Consider the following 22,603-nt stretch of genomic DNA (forward strand, 5'->3'; position numbering starts at 1 on the left):
GTGACGTCACTATACTCCGGCCCCGTGGTCGTTAGCCTTCAGAATCGGAGCCTCCAGTGCTGCGTGGAGCTCACACAGGTGGGTGCCACATGAGAGATTGCGGGGGTCTCCAGCGGCAGGACCCACGCGATCAGACTTCTTATCCCCTTTCCTTTGGATAGGGGATAAGATGTCTTAGGGCCAAAGTACCCCTTTTAAGGCCGAGCTAACATCAAGATTTGTGTCAAAATGTGAATGCATAGGCACCATTAAGTTCAATGGCCCAAGCGTATTCAGCAAGTGACCACATTCAGGTTATTTTCGAAATGTATATGTGTTTGGCCTTGTTCCAAAGGAGCAGCAAACCATGCTTTAGGGTCCAAATCAAAACACAGTCAGTAGCTGACTATGTTTAGGCCATTGGGTTTAAAGGGGCTAGTGCCTGTACTTTCAGGGTCCTTCACAGTACAAACAAAAAGCCGGGTGGCCATCAAGCAGCTTATGTGTCATGCATGCTTATGTTGTGGCTACAGCAACTACAAATATAGCACCATGAACAAGGCACAAGAGGGACTAAAACCTTTGAATGAGCTGGATAGGAGTGGTATCTATCCAATTTTTATTTCTATAATCTACTACTCATCTGGACTAATCTGATGGCATTATATGTATCTTATAAAAATACTAACCTTACATCAAACGAGTTGTCTTTAACCCCTTAAGGACGCAGCCAATTTTCAGTGTAGGACCCGGCCATTTTTTGCACATCTGACCACTGTCACTTTAAGCATTAGTAACTCTGGGATGCTTTTACCTTTCATTCTGATTCCGAGACTGTTTTTTCGTGACATATTCTACTTTATGTTAGTGATAAAATGTTGTCAATACTTGCATAATTTCTTGGTGAAAAATTCCAAAATGTGATGAAAAAATTTTAAATTTTGCATTTTTTTTACTTTGAAACTCTCTGCTTATAATGAAAAAGTACATCCCAAATAAATTATATATTGATTCACATATACAATATGTCTACTTTATGATGGCATCATAAAGTTGACATTTTTTTTTACTTTTGGAAGACATCAGAGGGCTTCAAAGTATAGCAGCAATTTTCCAATTTTTCACAAAATTTTCAAAATCAAAATTTTTCAGGGACCAGTTCAGTTTTGAAGTGGATTTGAAGGGCCTTCTTATTAGCAATACTCCATTATAAAAACTGCACCCCTCAAAGTATTCAAGAGAACATTCAAAAGGTGTGTTAACCCTTTAGGTGTTTCACAGGAATAGCAGCAAATTGAAGGAGAAAATTCAAAATCTTCATTTTTTACACTCGCATGTTCTTGTAGACCCAGTTTTTGAATTTTTACAAGGGGTAAAGGGAGAGAAATCTTCCTAAAATGTGTAACCCAATTTCTTTCAAGTAAGGAAATACCTCATATGTGTATGTTAAGTGCTCTGTGGGTGCATTAGAGGGCTCAGAAGAGAAGGAGCGACAGTGGGATTTTGGAGAGTGAGTTATTCTGAAATGTTTTTTGGGGGGCATGTCACATTTAAGAAGCTCCTATTGTGCCAGAACAGTAAAAAAAAACTGCATGGCAAAATATTTTGGAAACTAGACCCCGCAAGGAACGTAACAAAGGGTACAGTGAGCCGTAACACCCCACAGGTGTTTGACAACTTTTCGTTAAAGTTGGATGTGTAAATTATTATTAATATTTTTTTTCACTAAAATGCTAGTTTTCCCCTAAATTTTTTATTTTTACAAGGGGTAATTGGAGAAAATGCCTCCCAAAATTTGTAACCTCATCTCTTCTGAGTATGGAAATACCCCATGTGTAGACGTCAAGTGCTCTGCTGGCGCACAACAATCCTCAGAACAGAAGGAGTCACATTTGGATTTTGGAAAGCCAATTTTGCTGAAATGGTTTTTGGGGGGCATTTAGGAAGCCCCTATGGTGCCAGAACAGCAAAAAAATAAACCACATGACATACTATTTTGGAAACTACACCCTTCAAGGAATGAACAAGGGGTACAGTGAGCCTGGAGACCTCACATGTGTTTGACGACTTTTTGTTAAAGTTGGATGTGTAAATGAAAAAACATTTTTTTTACACTAAAATGCAGTTTTCCCCCCAAATTTTACATTTTTACAAGGGGTAATAGGAGAAAATGACCCCAAAATTTGTAACCCCATTTCTTCTGAGTATGGAAATACCCCATGTGTTGACATCAAGTGCTCTGCTGGCGCACAGAAGAGGAGGAGCGCCATTGAGCTTTTGGAAAGAGAATTTGTTTGGAATGAAAGTCAGGGGCCATGTGCGTTTACTAAGCCCCCCGTGGTGCCAGAACAGTGGACCCCCCTACATGTGACCCCATTTTGGAAACTACATCCCTCACAGAATTTAATAAGGGGTGCAGTGAGTATTTACACCCCACTGGCGTTTGACAGATCTTTGGAACAGTGAGCTGTGCAAATTAAAAATTACATTTTTCTTTTTAACGGACCACTGTTCCAAACATCTGTCAGACACCTGTGGGGTGTAAATGCTCACTGTACCCCTTATTACATTACATGAGGGGTGTAGTTTCCAAAATGGAGTCACATGTGAGGGGGGTCCACTGTTCTGGCACTATGGGGGCTTTGTAAACACATGTGGCCTTCAATTCCAGACAAATTTTCTCTTCAAATGCCCAATGGCGCTCCTTCTCTTCTGAGCATTGTAGTGCGCCAGCAGAACACTTTACATCTACATATGGGGTATGTTCTTACTCAGAAGAAATGGGGTTACAAATTTTGGGGGGCTTTATTTCCTATTTTCCCTTGTGAAAATGAAAAATTTAGGGTAACACCAGCATTTTAGTGAAAAATATATTTTTTTTTCATTTTCCCATCCAACGTTAACCTGTTGGGGACGGAGGGCGTATGGATACGCCCTCGCGTCCCAGTACCTGTACGCCCTCCGCATTTCCGATCACCGCCGGGCGGTGATCGGACCGGGATGACTGCTGATATCTATCAGCAGGCATCCGCCTAGGGGGGTCCTGAGACCCCCCATGTCAGCGATCACGGCAAATCGCAGGTCAATTCAGACCTGCGATTTGCCACGATCCGGAAAATAAGAATGAACGGAGTGTTGCCACCTCCGCAGTGTTGCCACTTCCGCAGTGTTGCCACTTCCGCAGTGTTGCCACCTCCTCCTATTCCCTGCCATTGATCGATCAGGCTGACGACCAATGGCAGGAGGGGGGCGGGGGGGGGGGTTAGAGTTAATTTCCCCCACTCTGCCCACCGATCGAAGTTGGGGGGGGGGGGGACACGGGCAGCGAGGGGGGAGCATGGCCCGGCTTACTGGACCGATGGAGGCGGCATCCTGGAGGAGCGGTGGCCGCAGGAGGAGGCAGGCGGGAAAGTGCGGTGGAGAAGGCTGCAGCGAAGATCTTCACTGTGGCCTTCTAAAAGCTGCAAAACAACAACTCCCAGCATGCCCACACAGCCAAAGGCTGTGTGGGCATGCTGGGAGTTGTAGTTTTGCAACATCTGGAGGGTCACAGTTTGTAAACCACTGTGTTGTGGTCCTCCAGATGTTGCAAAACTACAACCTTCAGCATGCACTGACTGTCTGGGCATCCTGGGAGTTGTAGTGGTACATCTGAAGTGGCACAGTTTGGAGACCACTATACGGTGGATGTTGCAAAAGTTAAATTCCCAGTCAGGGATGCTGGGCATGTAGTTCTGCAATATCTGGCCCTTGAGATGTTGCAGAACCACAACTCCCAGCATGCCTGGGCAGTCTGGGCATGCTTGGAGTTGTAGTTTTGCAACATCTGGAGGGCTACAGTTTGGAGACCACTACTTAGTGGTCTCCAAACTGTTCTTCCCCAGTTGTTGCATAACTACAACTCCTAGCATGCCCAGACTGTCCAGGCATGCTGGGAGTTGTAGTTATGCAACATCTGAAGGGCCAGATATTGCAGAACTACATGCACAGCATCCCTGACTGTCTGGCCATGCTGGGAATTGTAGTTTTGCAACAGCTGTAGGCACACTGGTTGGGAAGCACTGAGCTAGAGTCTGTTTCCTAACTCAGTGCTTCCAACCCGTGTGCCTCCAGCTGTTGCAAAACTACAACTCCCAGAATGCACTGATAGACCGTACATGCTGGGAGTTGTAGTTTTGCAACAGCTGGAGGCACACTGGTTGGAATCACTGAGCTAGAGTCTGTTTTCTAACTCAGTGGTTCCTCACCAGTGTGCCTACAGCTGTTGTAAAACTACAACTCCCAGCATGTATGGTCTGTCAGTGCCTTCTGGGAGTTGTCATTTTGCCACAGCTGAAGGTTTGGGGTGCCCCCCCCCCATGTGAATGTGCAGGGTACATTCACACGGGCGGGTTTACAGTGGGTTTCCTTCTACAAGTTTGAGCTGCGGCAAATTTTCCGCCGCAGCTCAAACTCCCAGCGGAAAACTTACTGTGAACCCCCGCCTGTGTGAATGTACCCTAAAAACACTACACTAACAAATAATAAAAAGTAAAACACTACATATACACCCCCTTACACATCCTCCCCAAATAAAAATGAAAAACATCTCATATGGGAGTGTTTCCTAAACGGAGCCTCTAGCTGATGCAAAACCACAACTCCCAGTATTGCTGGGCAGCCATAGACTGTCCTGGCAGGCTGGGAGTCTTGCAACAGCTGGAGGCACCCTGTTTGTGAAACACTGGTGTAGGGTTTTGGTGGAGACAAGCCCCATCCTTGTAACTGGGTCTGCCCTTATTGCAAATTCCTTACTTAGGCCTCAAATGCGCATGGCGCTCTCTCACTTCAGAGCCCTGTCGTATTTCAAGTCAACAGTTTAGGACCACATATGGGGTATTTCCGTACTCGGGAGGAATTGCGTTACAAATTTTGGGGGGATTTTTCTCCTTTTACCCCTTATGTAAAGGAAAAGTTTAAAATAAAAATACAAATTTTTACACTAACATGCTGGTGTTGCCCCATACGTACGGAAATACCCCATATGTGTACGTAAAATGCTCTGCGGATGAGCTACATGGCTCAGGAGTGAGAGAGAGCCATGTACATTTGAGGCCTAAATTGGTGATTTGCACAGGGGTGGCTGTGCATTAGGGGCCTCGGCTTATATTCGGGTCGGTTTATACTCGAGTATATACAGTAATAAAAAATATGCAATACATTCCCTTTTTTCCAATCTTGACAACCTCTTTTAAGATGATAGTTGCATGCCTGTCAGCTAAACCAACTGGAAAAGCAGCAGTTGAATGAATGTTGAGTCATATAATGTGTGGTTCTACATTTGTTGTGCAACTAGCTCCTGGGTGCCCGCAGATGTCAGGGCATGCTGAGAGCTGTAGTTCTGAAAGCTTCCTGATCTCTGATGTAATGTAAAGTCTACTAAAACAAGAACTTCCAAACATGCCTCCCCCTAGGCCATTCATAAAGTCATAATAGGACTTATGAGCATGAGTTTTGTGACTGGGACAACCTCTTATCTTATAACCTCTTCAGGACGCAGGGCGTATGCAAATGCCCTGCATCCTGAGTCCTTAAGAACGTAGGGCGTATCAATACGCCCGTGGGAATTCCGGTCCCTGCCGCTCGCTGGGCGGGGACCGGACCGGGATGCCTGCTGATATCGTTCAGCAGGCATCCCGGCATATCGCCCAGGGGGGTCATGAGATCCCCCCATGTCGGCGATCGCGGCAAATCTCAGATCAAGTCAGATCTGCGATTTGTCGCTATTCCGGGCTGATCTGGTCTCTGGTGACCCGATCGCCCTGAAAATAGGGAGGATCGGAGCTGTCAGTGACAGCCCGATCATCCAAAGGGATAGGAGCGAGGTTGCAGTGGTGCCACCTCCTCCTATCCCCTGCCATTAGTCAGCAATGACTACTGACCAATGGCAGTTGAAGACGGGGGGTTACCATGGAAACCCCCCGCTCTGCCCGCCCCTGGATGTCGGGCAGAACGGGGGGAGAAGATGGAGGCCGGTACCTGGGGACTTTCATGCGATGGGGACCGCCGATCATCGGTGGCATCAGCAGAGATCAGCGGCGGAGGTAGGGAGGCGACGGCGCGGAGCATCAAGGAAGGTGGCAATAAAGCGATCTTTACTGCTGCCTTCTAGAGGTTGCCAAACTGCAACTCCCAGCATGCCGGGAGTTGCAGTTTTGCAACATCTGGATGGTCAAAGTTTGGAGACCACTATACAGTAGTGCTCAAACGGTAGCCCTCCAGATGTTGCAAAACTACAACTCTCAGCGTGCCTAGACTGCCCAGGCATGCTGGGAGTTGTAGTTTTGTAACATCTGTCCCTTCAGATTTTGAAATTTTCAAGAAAATTTTGAAAATTGCTGCTATACTTTGAAGCCCTCTACTGTCTTCAAAAAGTAAAAATAGGTCAATTTTATGATGCCAACATAAATTAGACATATTGTATTTGTGAATCAATATAAAATTTATCTGGAATATCAATTTTCCTTACAAGCAGAGAGCTTCAAAGTTAGAAAAATGCAAAATCTTCTAAATTTTCATGAAATTTTGTGATTTTTCACCAAGAAAGGATGCAATTAACGACAAAAATTTAGCGCTATGTTAAAGTAGAATATGTCACGAAAAAGCAATCTCGGAATAAGAATAATTGGTAAAAGCATCTTAGAGTTATTAATGCATAAAATGACAGTGGTCAGAATTGCAAAAAATGGCTCCGTCCTTAAGTTGAAAATGAGCTGCGTCCTTAAGGGGTTAATGATTATGATTATGTAATAAGGAAGCATAACTGTAACTGTTTAACGAGATTGTTCAAAAGCTAATAATTTCTGTTGGGAATACACAATACACAGACAATTCAAATTCTCTATGAAGATTATTTTTTTTTTAACTCTAAAGATAAACTATTAGCGACTAAATTTATTGAATCTGATTTTATCAAAAGCAAAACATTTTTTACTACATATATTGTATATCTAAAGCTAGGGCTCTATAAAAACACAGATTAGCCATAATACCTGGCAAATTGTGGGTAAGTTCAATGTCTTTCTATGCAGGAGACCTTATAAAATCACAACCCTTAACCAATATGGTTTTAATATGTGCAATGGTTGCTAGGTTTCCTGCAAAATTTTGTTGTGCGTGTCGAAGCTTTATGGAGAACCAAGGGTTGAGCGCTAGCCTTACTACAGTCATACAGCAGGTTTTATTTGTAGGTAATTCCAAACACTTCAGAAGTGACTTCCATCCCAAAGAACCCTTACCAGCTCTTTTTTTCTCTGATTCATGCTCTCCTATTGTCTTTGATACAATGTCCTCCTGTTTAAAACTAGACAGTTTTTTTCCAATATATGTGACCTGTAAAAAAAAAAAAAAGATATATATATATATATGTAATGTAATATTTTAAGATGCTTCATTCTTAATTCCTCCCAGAGAAATAAGGCTAGGATTCCACTTTTTTTTTTTTTTCTGGTAGCTTTTGGAAAACTGCCACTGCAGTTTTTGAGCCAAAGTCAGAAGTGGATCCATAAGGGAGGAGAAGTGTAAGTCATTCCTTTATATGTCCTATTCCTTTTGAATACACTTCTGGCTTTGGCTCAAAAACTGCACTGGCAGTTTCCAAAAACTGCCAGAAAAAAAAACAAGTGGAGACTTAGCCTTATAGAGTAGTGTGATACATGGCATATTTTCTGCAGATTTTTAGCATGGATCCAGAGCACATATGGTAGCATCAGAGTGGACAGGATTGTATAATCTCATTCATATGCTGGAGAAAAAGATGCAGAAAATGCAGTGTAAATTGACCGACATTGTGGATTTAAAATCCACAGCATGTCAACTGTTGGGTCAGATCCACTGTGGTTTATTGTTGATTTTCCCCATTGACTAATAGGGAAGTTGAAATCCACTATGAGGCCAAGTTTCCACATCAGTATAAAAAAAGGCCCCGGTCTATGTTAGCAGTAAATGAAAATGAAATCGCAAAATGCAATTTCCACTTTGCATTTCTCAGTTTGGCATTTTTTTTTTAAATCCTTTTGTCATTCTTTCACTCCTCTTTGGCATTTTCCTGCTCTTTGGCAGTTTTTCAAAATCGCAGCATGTTGAGACTCTGGTGTTTTGTTTTTTTACAGAAAACTACTTGGCATTTTTCTCCCATAGAAGTCTATGGAAGTGAAAAAATGCCAAATGTGGGTTTTAACATTGGCGTTTTTGCAGGAAGAAAAGGCATGGAGTTAGCTTTTTTAATTAAATTTCCTAGGTTACCATAAAAAAAATAAAAGAAATAAAAAAAACTGTAGGGATGAAAAAAAATTGTAGGGAACTAAATTTATATATATATTTTTTTTATAACAACATAAAAATGTAGCCGGCAATAATAAAAATGGATAAAGGGGCCATGTAATTGTAAAAATAATGTATTTCTTAAATTAATTTTGTGAAACTTATTAACCCCTTAAGGACCACGGGCGTATGGGTACGCCTTTTGTCGCTGTTACTTAACCCCTTAAGGACGCAGGACGTAAATGTACGCCCTGGTGAGGTGGTACTTAACGCACCAGGACGTACATTTACGCCCTAAGCATAACCGCGGGCATCGGAGCGATGCCCGTGTCATGCGCGGCTGATCCCGGCTGCTGATCGCAGCCAGGGACCCGCCGGCAATGGCCGACGCCCGCGATCTCGCGGGCGTCCGCCATTAACCCCTCAGGTGCCGGGATCAATACAGATCCCGGCATCTGCGGCAGTTCCCGATTTAAATGAACGATCGGATCGCACGCAGCGCTGCTGCGGGGATCCGATCATTCATAACGCCGCATGGAGGTCCCCTCTCCTTCCTCCGTGCGGCTCCCGGCGTCTCCTGCTCTGGTCTGTGATTGAGCAGACCAGAGCAGGAGATGACTAATAATACTGATCTGTTCTATGTCCTATACATAGAACAGATCAGTATTAGCAATCATGGTATTGCTATGAATAGTCCCCTATGGGGACCATTCAAGTGTAAAAAAAAAATTAAAAAAATGTAAAAGTAAAAGTTAAAAAAAAGTGAAAAATCCCCTCCCCCAATAAAAAAGTAAAACGTCCGTTTTTTCCTATTTTACCCCCAAAAAGCGTAAAAAACATTTTTTATAGACATATTTGGTATCGCCGCGTGTGTAAATGTCCGAACTATTAAAATAAAATGTTAATGATCCCGTACGGTGAACGGCGTGAACGGAAAAAAAAAAAAAAGTCCAAAATTCCTACTTTTTTAATACATTTTATTAAAAAAAAATATATAAAAAATGTATTAAAAGTTTTCTATATGCAAATGTGGTATCAAAAAAAAGTAAAGATCATGGCGCAAAAAATGAGCCCCCATACCGCCACTTATACAGAAAAATAAAAAAGTTAGAGGTCATCAAAATAAAGGGATTATAAACGTACTAATTTGGTTAAAAAGTTTGTGATTTTTTTTAAGCGCAACAATAATATAAAAGTATATAATAATGGGTATCATTTTAATCGTATTGACCCTCAAAATAAAGAACACACATCATTTTTACCATAAATTGTACGGCGTGAAAACGAAACCTTCCAAAATTAGCAAAATTGCGCTTTTTGTTTTAATTTCCCCACAAAAATAGTGTTTTTTGGTTGCGCCATACATTTTATGATATAATGAGTGATGTCATTACAAAGGACAACTGGTCGCGCAAAAAACAAGCCCTCATACTAGTCTGTGGATGAAAATATAAAAGAGTTATGATTTTTAGAAGGCGAGGAGGAAAAAATGAAAACGTAAAAATTAAATTGTCTGAGTCCTTAAGGCCAAAATGGGCTGAGTCCTTAAGGGGTTAAGGACCAAGGGCATACCTGTACGCCTGCAGCAGGGACCGGACCGGGATGGCTGCTGAAATCATTCAGCAGGCATCCCATGCAATTGCCCAGGGGGGTCCTGAGACCCCGCATGTCGGCAATCGCCGCAAATCACCGGTGAATTCACACCGACGATTTGTGGCGATTCCGGTCATACGGGACCCGATGACTCGGAGATACATGGTGATCGGGGGTGTAGAATACACCACCAATCACATCCTGTATCTATGGGGAGGTGGTGATTTCGTCAACCCCCCCCCCCCCCCCCAGGAGTGCTGCTATTGGCTGAGCCCCTCAGAGCTGAAGAAGTGTCCAATAGTCAGGGTGAGTTTACAGTGAAGGGACAGGTAGGAGCCTGACGGGCATTTTTACAGCCATGCCGCTCATAGTAGGAGCCCGAGCCCCCAGGGCAATTTTACCGGAGCCCCCTTCCGGATAACCTGTCTGGAGACCCCCAGAGGGATATCAGCCACGGATTCCTGAGTTTGTTGGCAACTCAAGAATCCGGATTGACATGGTTGGATACACTGAAATTGACTATTTTAGTTATTATTTCAGTGACAGCTTTGTCAATCTATTGGTGGAGCAAACGAACTTGTACGCCCAACAGTTCATTTTCCACCGCCCTGATTCGCTTTTGGCTTGGCCCAATGAATGGTACGCCATCAATGCAGCCGAAATGAGGACATTTTGGGGCCTCGTGCTGCATATGGGCCTGGTCAAAAAACCAAGTGTCGTCCTCCACCAGACCCCGCTTTACACTATGGTCATGACACGGAGGCGGTTCGAGGCCATTCGGAAATGCCTGCGTTACGCTGATAATGCGGCATGTCTTTCCCCCCCCCCCCCCCCCCCGAGGTGATCCTGCCTATGACCGGCTTTACAAAGTGAGGCCGGTCATAGATCACTTTGGGGCCAAATTTTGGGAGGCCTATGCACCCATCAGGGAGCTCTCGATAGATGAGTCTCTTATCAGTTTTAAGGGGAGATTCACCTTCTGCCAGTATATTCCCTCGAAGAAGGGCGCAGTATGGCGTGAAACTCAACAAACTTTGTGAGCGTACATTGCACACTTGCAAGTTTAGAGTATATGAGGGACGAGATTCCCGTATTGAACCCCCAGAATGTCCCCCCACTCTGGGTGTTAGTGGAAAACTCATTTGGGACCTTTTGCACCCATTGCTGGATGAGGGTTACCACATGTACGTGGACAACTTCTATACCAGCATCCCTCTGGGGTAACATTAGCATTTCAGGGGGAAAAAAACACATTTTTAATCTTCTCGTAACTACATTTCGTGAGGGGTGTAGTTTCCAAAATGGGGTCAAATGTGGGTATTTTTTCTTTTTTGTTTATGTCAGAACCGCTGAAAAATCAGCCACTTCTGTGCAAATCACCAATTTAGACCTCAAATGTACATGGCGCTCTCTCACTCCTGAGCCATGTTGTGAGTCCGCAGAGCATTTAACGCCCACATATGGGGTATTTCCGTACTGGATAACAGACACCAACAGAGCCCAATGGGACAGCTGTCATAGACTTGCCTTGAGGGGGCATGGCCATTACATCACAAGCCTCCTGCGCTGCAACCTATTCTCTAAACGAACGCCAGGCACAGCAGGGAAATCCCGCACTTTGGATAGGGGATAAGATGTCTAGGGGCAGAGTACCCCTTTAAGTCTTATCTCACCATCTGGGATTTCTTCCAAATATATAGACTAGGTACTTCATCCAGCATGGTGGATCCATCTTGAAATGTCCTTTAAGATGGCCGCCTCTGTTAGCTTCTTACAGCCGTCATTCTCCTCTTTCTTGTGCGTCCGTACCCTGGAGGCCCTTGTATTGGACTCCTGTATTGGAGACCCCCTGCTCTATTTTCCCAGTGCCTCGTATGCTCAAATTATGGGCATGTCTATGATGATTGAAGGTATGTCCTTTATAAATGAGGGCGTGTTTATCCTAACTGAGGATGTGTCTACTATCACTAAGTGTCCTTAAATATACATATAAGGTTTATTATGAGTATATGTCTTATGGGTTTGCTGAATATTTATTAACTCATGACTGTATGCTTCTTCTGATTGGATACTACTTGTATTCATATATGGTCTTGTTCATCCTCAAGCTACATGTGTACTTGAAATAGAATGTAGTATATATCATCCCATAGTTTCTCAAAGACAGCCTGTAACACATGGTTTGTCCTTTGATAACCTTGATATACATATACGTGATATTGTATATTGAAAAATACCTCATTGCATAATTTTTATCAGATGCTCCTCTGTCCTCCATCGTGGTCTTCTTCCTGCTTTTGAGGCCTGACATCTGGGTGTACTTGTAGATCACAGACTACAGAATAGCATGCAATGTCAGGCTGCTGCTTCCAAAGCCGGCAGGATATTGTCATGTATCAAAAGAGGCATGGACTCAAGGGACAGGGACATAATACTCCCCCTTTATAAAGCATTGGTACGGCCTCACCTGGAATATGCTGTTCAGTTTTGGTCACCTGTCTATAAAAGGGACACTGCGGAGTTGGAAAGGGTACAGAGACGCGCGACTAAACTAATATGGGGCATGGAACATCTTAGCTATGAGGAGAGATTAAAGGAGTTACAATTGTTTAGTCTTGAGAAGAGACGTTTAAGGGGGGATATGATAAACGTATATAAGTATATTAATGGCCCATACAAAAAATATGGAGAAAAACTGTTCCAGGTTAAACCCCCCCAAAGGACGAGGGGGCACTCCCTCCGTCTGGAGAAAAAAAAGTTTAGTCTCAAGGGGCGACACGCCTTCTTTACCGTGAGGACTGTGAATTTATGGAACGGTCTACCTCAGGAACTGGTCACAGCAGGAACAATTAACAGCTTTAAAACAGGATTAGATACATTCCTGGAACAAAATAAGATTAATGCTTATGAAGAAATATAAAATCTCATCCCTTCCCCAATATCGCGCCACACCCCTACCCCTTAATTCCCTGGTTGAACTTGATGGACATATGTCTTTTTTCGACCGTACTAACTATGTAACTATGTAACTATGTAACATGTCACACCGAGCTCAGCTAATCACTGTCTGCAGCTTTGTCCCACCTTGGACAGTGACAGGTTGAGTTGTAGTATGATATATTGGGATGGGGCCTGGCCTTCTTCCTCATGCCTGCTACATCACACTGCCACCAAGGCAGGACATTGCTGCACTGGCGATTAGCTGAGCACAGTGTGATGTGTCTGGCCCCAAAAGCAGGAAGAAGATCATGGCTTGGGGACTTGGGGCAGGGGTCGTAAAGTGCCACTCCAGGGAAGAGCCGGGGCCCCATACAGGAGATTGTGGGGGGCCCCAGTGCTCAGACCCCGCTGTCTAAAACTTATCCCTTATCCTGCGGATAGAGGATAAGTTTTCAGGCATGAGATATCTCCTTTAAAACGGTGGTACCAATTTAAGTAAGTAATACATAATTTTGCTATATAGTGGGCCTGTATTTGGAAAAATAAAAGTTATGGCTCTGAGAGTAAGAGGGGCTACAAACATGGCAAAATCGGTGAAGGAGAAGGGCGCTTAAATGGGCACTGTCACCAAACTTTTTTTTTGATATGTTGTAGTACTTATGTACTACAACATATCTCTAATATAAACCTATAAAAATTTTTTCATTAAAATAGTTTATTTTACTGTAGAAAACCGGCCACTAGGGGTCTCCCTCCTAGTGGCAGGCTGGCGTGAAGTCACGCCTGAATTCGGACTGATGCTGGCCGGGCATCAGTCCTAATTCATTCTGCCTGTGCTCGCTCCCTGCCTGTCAATCAGACAGGGGGGAGCGAGAGCTGAGAGCGCACTGGCTCCCTGGCTTGACATGCCGGCCCCACCTCCCAGCATCTACACGCTCCCGCTGCAGCTCTGCACTAGAGGTATGGGGGGGGGGGGTTTCGGGGGAGCGCCGCTGTGAGGTGTTTCACCTCACGCCACCGCTGCTTGACATGCCGGCCCCGCCTCCCAGCATCTACACACCGCCGCTCTGCACTAGAGGTATTGGGGGGGGAGCACCGCGCTGCTGCTGCTCTGCACAAAGTTATTGTTTTCACCACAGGGTGCCTCCAACTGTTTCACCACTACAACTCCCAGCATGCCCTGACAGCCAGTAGATGTCAGGGCAAGCTGGGAGTTGTAGTGGTGAAACAGCTGGAGGCGCCCTGTATAGTGAACTAAGGGCGGAAGTGTCGGCCCCAGCAGGCATCAGTGACGTAGTGCCTGCTGGGGAAGTCTGCCTGGTAGTGAGCACACTACCAGGCAGACAAAAAGACCTTTTAATATAGTTTAAAAAAATGTAAAGGAAGGGAGGGGGTTATGGATAGATGGGCAATAGGCAGGGACAGAAAAAAAAACGGATGGTGGCAGCTACCCTTTAACGTAAACTGTCAGGTTTTCTGCAGGTTTCCGCCATTTTACCTGACAAAAAAATACTGCTTACTCCTTTTTTTGCCAAGTAATTTCGACAGAGCCTCCAATGCCGATGAAAACATAGCCCTACACACACACACACACACACACACAATGTAATATGTAATGGATGGTATATCTCATTGGCATGGGGTAAGTATATTCTCCCTACGTGTGTCTGGCTTTTGTTTGGATATTTTTCCAACAATCTAAAATCATACTGAAACATCATTTGGCTTCCCATGAAATTTGACATTACCACTACAAAAAGTTTTTCTGATGCTCATGGGGTACTCAGGTGGAAAACTTTTTATTTTAAATCATCTGGTGCCAGAAAGTTAAACAGATTTGTAAATTACTTCTATAAAAAAAAAATCTTAATCCTTTCAGTACTTTTTAGGGGCTGTATACTACAGAGGAGATGCTTTTCTTTTGGATTTCTCTACTGTCATGACCACAGTGCTCTCTGCTGACCTCTGCTGTCCATTTTAGGAACTGTTTAGAGCAGCATGTTTGCTATGGGAATTTTCTCCTGCTCTGGACAGTTCCTAAAATGGACAGCAGAGGTTAGCAGAGAGCACTGTGGTCATGACAGAAGAGAAATCCAAAAAGAGAAGCATTTCCTCTGTAGTATACAGCCCCTAATAAGTATTGGAAGGATTAAGATTTTTTAATAGAAGTAATTTACAAATCTTTTTATCTTTCTGGCACCAGTTGATTTAAAAAAAAAAAAAAAAAAAAGTTTTCCACGGGAGTACCCCTTTAAAGTTTGGATTTTTTTGTTTTCAGGTGAAAGCCGCTTGCTTTCTTCATTTTTGGATAGTTTTTGCTACAATATTTTCTGATTATTGAAGCTGTGCATCCCCCCTTGTTTTTTTCTTTCCTGCTTCCTCTTAAATTATTTGGCAATATTAATATAGTGGTTTATGTGTTTAAAACTAAGTGCAGTGGTGCCCGTATGGCTTCTCTCTCAATATGTTAAGGCTATAATAATTTGAAAGCTAAAATTTTACTTACCTTATCAGCTACATATTTCCATGTCACTGAAATGTTGTTTCCTAGAAGAACCCTGACCCACTGAACTGGATCCCGGAAGACTTTCCCAGAACAATCTGTTACTTGCCCATCACTAAGCAGTGTGGCTTTACAGCTGTAGTCCTGGAACAAGCACAAAAAACCTATTATTATATATTTATTAACACAGTATCAGCATAAAGTCTATTTATCATCTGATTGCATTTGCAATATAAATTTTTCATTTCTTCTACTCTTGATGGTTAAAATAAGTCAAGAGGAAATTATGCTAGATCACTGTGGATCAATCATATTCAATATGGATTCTGTAAAAACAGAAGCCATGGTAACAGATAAAAAATATGGATGAAGATAAAAAACTATGGATTGCACCAATCCATCTTAGTGCAGCTATTTGGGCTCATAACCTTTCCCATTTCGGGACTCCTATGGCCTTCACTACGTCCATACAGCGACAGTGTGGGGCCCTATTTGTCCTTAACTCTCACCCCTACGCCTTGGCTCTTTTATTTTTACACCAGATAGATCGTCTTCCCTGTCAGGCCTTTGGTTCCTACTGTGTGCTTCTCTCGCCGCTTTGTGCCTATGTGACCAAAATGGTCCCATACACTTACATTATGCTTTCGCCTTGGTCAAATGACACAGCTGGGAAGGAATGTGTTACATTAGCACTCCCATTAACACCTGTTTAACGATCGGCCCCCAATTGATCAAAACTTTTGACATGTCTCTGGCTTATGAAAAGGTTTTAAAAAACGATAGTGCCCATTTAAATGGAAAAGGTATCTAGGTAAGCCCTACAGCCCATGTCTGAAAAATCCTCTCTGTAACGGCTCCCGACCACGGTGATGTGAGATTGTGACTTCACGACTCCACCCCCGCGTGATGTCACGCCCCGCCCCCTCAATGCACGTCACCGTGGTCGGGAGCTGTTAGGATGGGAGCCTCCAGCACTGCCGGAAGCCGCAACAGGTGGGTGCTGCAGCCGAGATCTTGGGGGTCCCAAGCGGCAGGACCCCTGCGATCTGACATCTCATCCCCTATCCTTTTGATAGGGGATAAGAGGTCTAGGGGCAGAGTTTAACTTCAAAACAATATGCCCCTTGACCCAACTAACTGGGCTTTCATATGCTTTGGTTTCAGAAGTGGCTTCCTATACAGATGATAATCATGCATTCCACTTGAGTGAAAAAAAAGTCACTCCAGTTTGGCTTGCCATCATCTTTAGGCAATTCTCTTTCATGTGTAGTCATGGTTGCCAGCATTATCAGTGTTAATACACATTGCATTCACAACTTTAAACAGAGTAAAGATCATAACGATTCGATATAGGGCTTTTTGAAAGACAAATGGGGAATTTATTATTGTCTGTGTGAATTAAAGGGGTATTCCAGGAAAACTTTTTTATATATCTATATATATCAACTGGTTCCAGAAAGTTAAACAGATTTGTAAATTACTTCTATTAAAAAATCTTAATCCTTTCAGTACTTATGAGCTTCTGAAGTTAAGGTTGTTCTTTTCTGTCTTAATAATCTCTGATGACACGTGTCTCGGGAAACGCCCAGTTTAGAAGCAAATTCCCATAGCAAACCTCTTCTAAACTGGGCGGTTCCCGAGACATGTGTCATCAGAGAGCACTTAGACAGAAAAGAACAACCTAAACTTCAGAAGCTCATAAGTAGTGAAAGGATTAAGATTTTTTAATATAAGTAATTTACAAATCTGTTTAACTTTCTGGAATCAGTTGATATATATAAAAACCTCAGGGGTACTTCCACCACATGTATCATTCTGTAGGCAAGTGTGATCTTGGCTGTTGAAAGATTGTACAAATATTTGGTGACAAATTAAAAAAAAAGTTGATAAATCACCAACCACTACATTCAAGCTGTTTTTTTGAATGAGTCTAAATGAGTTGTATTGCACTAATCCGTGTATAAGGCTGGGTTCACACTACGATTTGTAACTACGGTTCCCGTATAGTTCCCGTATGGGAGGAGGGGGGCGGGGCTTAATCGCAGCGCCCGCACTCAGCCGTATTCGGGAACCGTATTTAATGCATGTCCATGAGCCGACCGGAGTGAACCGCAGCCTCTGGTCGGCTGCTTTTTCGACCGTAGGCAAAAACGCGGTCGACGCGGAGGCTGCGGTTCACTCCGGTCGGCTCATAAACATGCATTAACCCCTTAAGGACTCAGGGTTTTTCCACTTTCGTTTTTTCCTCCTTACCTTTTAAAAATCATAACCCTTTCAATTTTCCACCTAAAAATCCATATTATGGCTTATTTTTTGCGTCACCAATTCTACTGTGCAGTGACATCAGTCATTTTGCCCAAAAATTCACAACAAAACGGAAAAAAAAATCATTGTGCGACAAAATTGAAGAAAAAACGCCATTTTGTAACTTTTGGGGGCTTCCGTTTCTGCGCAGTGCATATTTCGGTAAAAATGACACCTTATCTTTATTCTGTAGGTCCATACGGTTAAAATGATACCCTACTTATATAGGTTTGATTTTGTCGTACTTCTGGAAAAAATCATAACTACATGCAGGAAAATTAATACGTTTAAAAATGTCCTTCTGACCCCTATAACTTTTTTATTTTTCCACATACAGGGTGGTATGAGGGCTCATTTTTTGCGCCGTGATCTAAAGTTTTTATCAGTATGATTTTTGTTTTGATAGGACTTTTTGATCACTTTTTATTCATTTTTTAATGGTATAAAAAGTGACCAAAATAAGCTTTTTTGGACTTTGGAATTTTTTTGCGCATACGCCATTGACCGTGCGGTTTAATTAATTATATATTTTTATCGTTCGGACATTTACGCAACCGGCGATACCACATATGTTTATTTTTATTTACACTGTTTTATTTTGTTTATGGGAAAAGGGGGGTGATTCAAACTTTTATTAGGGAAGGGGTTAAATGACCTTTATTAACACTTTTTTTACTTTTTTTTTTTGCAGTGTTATAGCTCCCATAGGGACCTATAACACTGCACACACTGATCTCTCATCCTGATCACAGGCGTGTATTAACACGCCTGTGATCAGTGTTATTGGCACTTGACTGCTCCTGCCTGCAAGCTGTTCGGGACGCCGCGTTTTCACCGCGGCGGTCCCGAACAGCCCGACTGACTAGCCGGGATACTTTCACTTTCGCTTTAGAAGCGGAGGTTAGCTTTGACCGCCGCTTCTAAAGGGTTAATACCGCACATCGCCGCGATTGGCGATGTGTGGTATTAGCCGCGGTTCCCGGCCATTGATGAGCGACGCGACGCGGGACCAACGCGATGTGATGCGGGGTCGCACTGCATATCGCGGGAGCTGGCGCAGGACGTAAATATACGGTTCCCGAATACGGCTGAGTGCGGGCGCCGCGATTAAGCCCCGCCCCCTCCTCCCAGCCGTATACGGGAACCGTAGTTACAAATCGAAGTGTGAACCCAGACTAACACAGCAATTCAAAGGGAGTATTCTCACTCCCTTTATAGGGAGTCTTTATAGCATGCACTGATGAAATAGTGAGATAATGTTAAATTTTAAAACTTCCCTTTTATTATTCCAGTTTAGAAAGATAAAGTGGATACATATCCACACATAAAAAATTGTGAGTGTCCAAGAAAGGGTGTACAAAAAATGTATACACAGTATTCCACAGCTGCCATATAGTGTAGTACTTTTATATGCATGTCAATCATATCATTTGTATCTGGCGCTGAGCTACACCTTTAGCACATGCAGGATAAGTCACTGAAAGCATTGGTGTGTATCCAAAGTCCAGCACTTGTATGGTCAGTGATCTGATCTATGTACGTGTTCACACCACAAATAAATAGAACAGGTATTCTCTGTAAAGTATATGCACTTGCTTGAGATATAGCTGTAGGTAAGGGGGACCGTACAGTACAAAATTAACACAGTCCTGTACCGCGGCATATGCATAACCCCCAAAGTCTAGCGTATTCAGCAGTATACCATATCATAGTCTGTATCAAGCAAAAAAATAGTCAGTAATGAAAGCATACAGAGAAAGTAAACCTGTTAGGCCTCTTTCACACTATGAAATAGTTCAGTTTAGGAACTTCCGTCACCAGTTCCGTCACTATATCGGCGAAACCCGTCCGTTACAAAACCCCTGACAGCCGTGACTAAATCACATTGCAGCCTATGGGGTTTTGTAACTGCCCGCTTGCACCCGTATATGCCCGTAATTCATTACGGACGTGATACAGTGACGGGACATCGTGGCGGAAAAATTACTGCATGCAGTAATGTTTCCGCCACGATGTCCCGTCACTGTATAATGCCCGTAATTAATTACGGGCATATACGGGTGCAAACGGGCAGTTACAAAACCCCATAGGCTGCAATGTGATTTAGTCACGGCCGTCAGGGGTTTTGTAATGGACGGATTTCGCCGATATAGTGTCGGAACTGGTGACGGAAGTTCCTAAACTGAACTATTTCATAGTGTGAAAGAGGCCTTAATCCTGAACTTGCTTCAGCAGATCGGATACTTCAGATGGAAGGCAGCGATGTATCTTCCGATTGGATGGCAGTCCTTTCGGTGAGTTCAGGGTTCCAAGGTAAATCCTGCTGGTGTGCTCAGCATCTTTGAATGCCCCTCGTTGATGCATATAATATATAGATGTTTTTTGCAGTCATGCAATGGATGTTGCAGATATTTGCGGATTCAATGCGTTTCTTGCTGCTGGTGTCATCGGGAATCATACGGCCGCCATCAGAGCTGTATACGGCAACCTACTACAGAGGGCCGAAACAATTATTCCTAGTAACCAGAATACTGCTTAAACACGATTCCTGATGACACCAGCAGCAAGAAACGCGTTGAATTTGCAAATATCTGCAACATCCATTGCATGACTGCAAAAACATATGTATACTATATGCATCAACGAGGGGCATTCAAAGACGCTGAGCACACCAGCAGGACTTACCTTGAAACCCTGAACTCACCGAAAGGACTGCCATCCAATCGGAGGATACATCGCTGCCTTCCATCTGAAGTATCCGATCTGCTGAAGCAAGTTCAGGATTAACAGGTTTACTTTCTCTGTATGCATTCATTACAGACTATTTTTTTGCTTGATACAGACTATGAGATGGTATGCTGCTGAATACGCTAGACTTTGGGGGTTATGCATTTGCCGCGGTACCGGACTGTGTTAATTTTGTACCTACAGTGATATCTTAAGCAAGTGCATATACTTTACAGAGAATACCTGTTCTATTTTTTGTGGTGTGAACACGTACAAAGATCAGATCACTGACCATACAAGTGCTGGAATTTGGATACATACCGATGCTTTCAGTGACTTATCCTGTATGTGCTAAAGGTGCAGCTCAGCGCCAGATACAAATGATATGATTGCCATGCATATATAAGTACTACACTATATGGCGACTGTGGAATACTGTATATATATTTTTGTACACCCTTTCTTGGACACTCACAATTTTTTTTTTTTCCAAAGTAAGTTTTTATTGATTTTATGTCAAGAAAAAGCAATAACAACTTTAACAATATCATGCGAGGCCGTTAGGCGATGACAATCAATGAGTCAAATATAACAGTGCCAATGTCAAAAAACAGAACATTGAGAACATGAGATAAATGTTTCCATGGACACGATGTTCCTCAGGGGAGTGACTACTACTCCCAGGGGTTCTATGGTGTCTTGACTAGTGGGCCCCAGGGGTCGTACTAAGTCTATCCAGTTGGAGGAAATTTGTAAGTATGTGAGCAACCTAGTCTATTGCATGGACCTGTATGGACTGGGTAAGGTCCAGCGGGAGACCGCACGGGTCCACGAGTGATCCATATACCCCAGGGAGCATATTCAGGTAGATCATGGGAGAGCGTGTCCAAGAAAACATTCACCTTGGGCCTCAGTAAGGGGGGATACCTAACCACAATAGGGTGATGATAAAGACATGTGGGAAGGGTTAAGGCAGGTGTCACGATGCCGGCTGGCAGGTAGTGGATCCTCTGTGCCAGAGAGGGATTGGCGTGGACCGTGCTAGAGGATCGGTTCTAAGTCACTACTGGTTTTCACCAGAGCCCGCCGCAAAGCGGGATGGTCTTGCTGCGGCGGTAGTGACCAGGTCGTATCCCCTAGCAACGGCTCAACCTCTCTGGCTGCTGAAGATAGGCGCGGTACAAGGGAGTAGACAGAAGCAAGGTCGGACGTAGCAGAAGGTCGGGGCAGGCAGCAAGGATCGTAGTCAGGGGCAACGGCAGAAGGTCTGGAATCACAGGCAAGGAACACACAAGGAACGCTTTCTCTGGCACTAGGGCAACAAGATCCGGCGAGGGAGTGAAGGGGAAGTGAGGTGATATAGGGAAGTGCACAGGTGTAAACACTAATTGGAACCACTGCACCAATCAGCGGTGCAGTGGCCCTTTAAATCGCAAAGACCCGGCGCGCGCGCGCCCTAGGGAGCGGGGCCGCGCGCGCCGGGACAGAACTGACGGGGAGCGAGTAAGGTACGGGAGCCGGGGTGCGCATCGCGAGCGGGCGCTACCCGCATCGCGAATCGCATCCCGGCCGGAGGTGGTAACGCAGCGCCCCGGGTCCGTGGAACCGACCGGGGCGCTGCAGTGAGGGAAGTGTAGCGAGCGCTCCGGGGAGGAGCGGGGACCCGGAGCGCTCGGCGTAACAGTACCCCCCCCCTTGGGTCTCCCCCTCTTCTTTGGGCCTGAGAACCTGAGGATCAGACTTTTGTCCAGGATATTGTCCTCAGGTTCCCAGGACCTCTCTTCTGGACCACAACCCTCCCAATCCACTAAAAAAAAAGTTCTTCCCCTGACCTTTTTAGAGGCCAAAATCTCTTTGACAGAGAAGATGTCCGAGGAGCCGGAAACAGGAGTGGGAGGAACAGATTTAGGAGAAAAACGGTTGAGGATGAGAGGTTTAAGAAGAGAGACGTGAAAGGCATTAGGGATACGAAGAGAAGGAGGAAGAAGAAGTTTGTAAGAGACAGGATTAATTTGACACAAAACTTTAAAAGGACCAAGATAGCGTGGTCCCAACTTATAGCTCGGGACACGGAAACGGACATATTTAGCGGAGAGCCATACCTTGTCTCCAGGGGAAAAAATGGGAGGAGCTCTTCTTTTCTTATCTGCGAATCTCTTCATGCGAGAAGAAGCCTGTAAGAGAGAATTTTGGGTCTCTTTCCATATGGTGGAAAGATCACGAGAAATTTCATCCACAGCGGGCAGACCAGAGGGC

The 22,603-nt window shown here is 44.0% G+C and overlaps 1 protein-coding gene across 10 annotated transcripts in view; it reads right to left on the minus strand.

Moving 5' to 3' along the window:
- ANKRD31 (ankyrin repeat domain 31) overlaps positions 1–22,603 on the minus strand; it is a 556,774-nt gene that overhangs the window by 2,497 nt on the left and 531,674 nt on the right. For all 10 annotated transcript variants that reach the window (XM_056540136.1, XM_056540152.1, XM_056540124.1 and 7 more), the window contains 2 exons: positions 15,320–15,460; positions 7,257–7,350 (listed from right to left, as the gene is read on the minus strand). In XM_056540136.1, the coding sequence (XP_056396111.1) occupies positions 7,257–7,350; positions 15,320–15,460 (235 nt within the window). The remainder of the gene's footprint in view (positions 1–7,256; positions 7,351–15,319; positions 15,461–22,603) is intronic.

This window comes from Hyla sarda, chromosome 1 (assembly GCF_029499605.1).
Source record: "Hyla sarda isolate aHylSar1 chromosome 1, aHylSar1.hap1, whole genome shotgun sequence".
NCBI classification, from domain to species: domain Eukaryota; kingdom Metazoa; phylum Chordata; class Amphibia; order Anura; family Hylidae; genus Hyla; species Hyla sarda.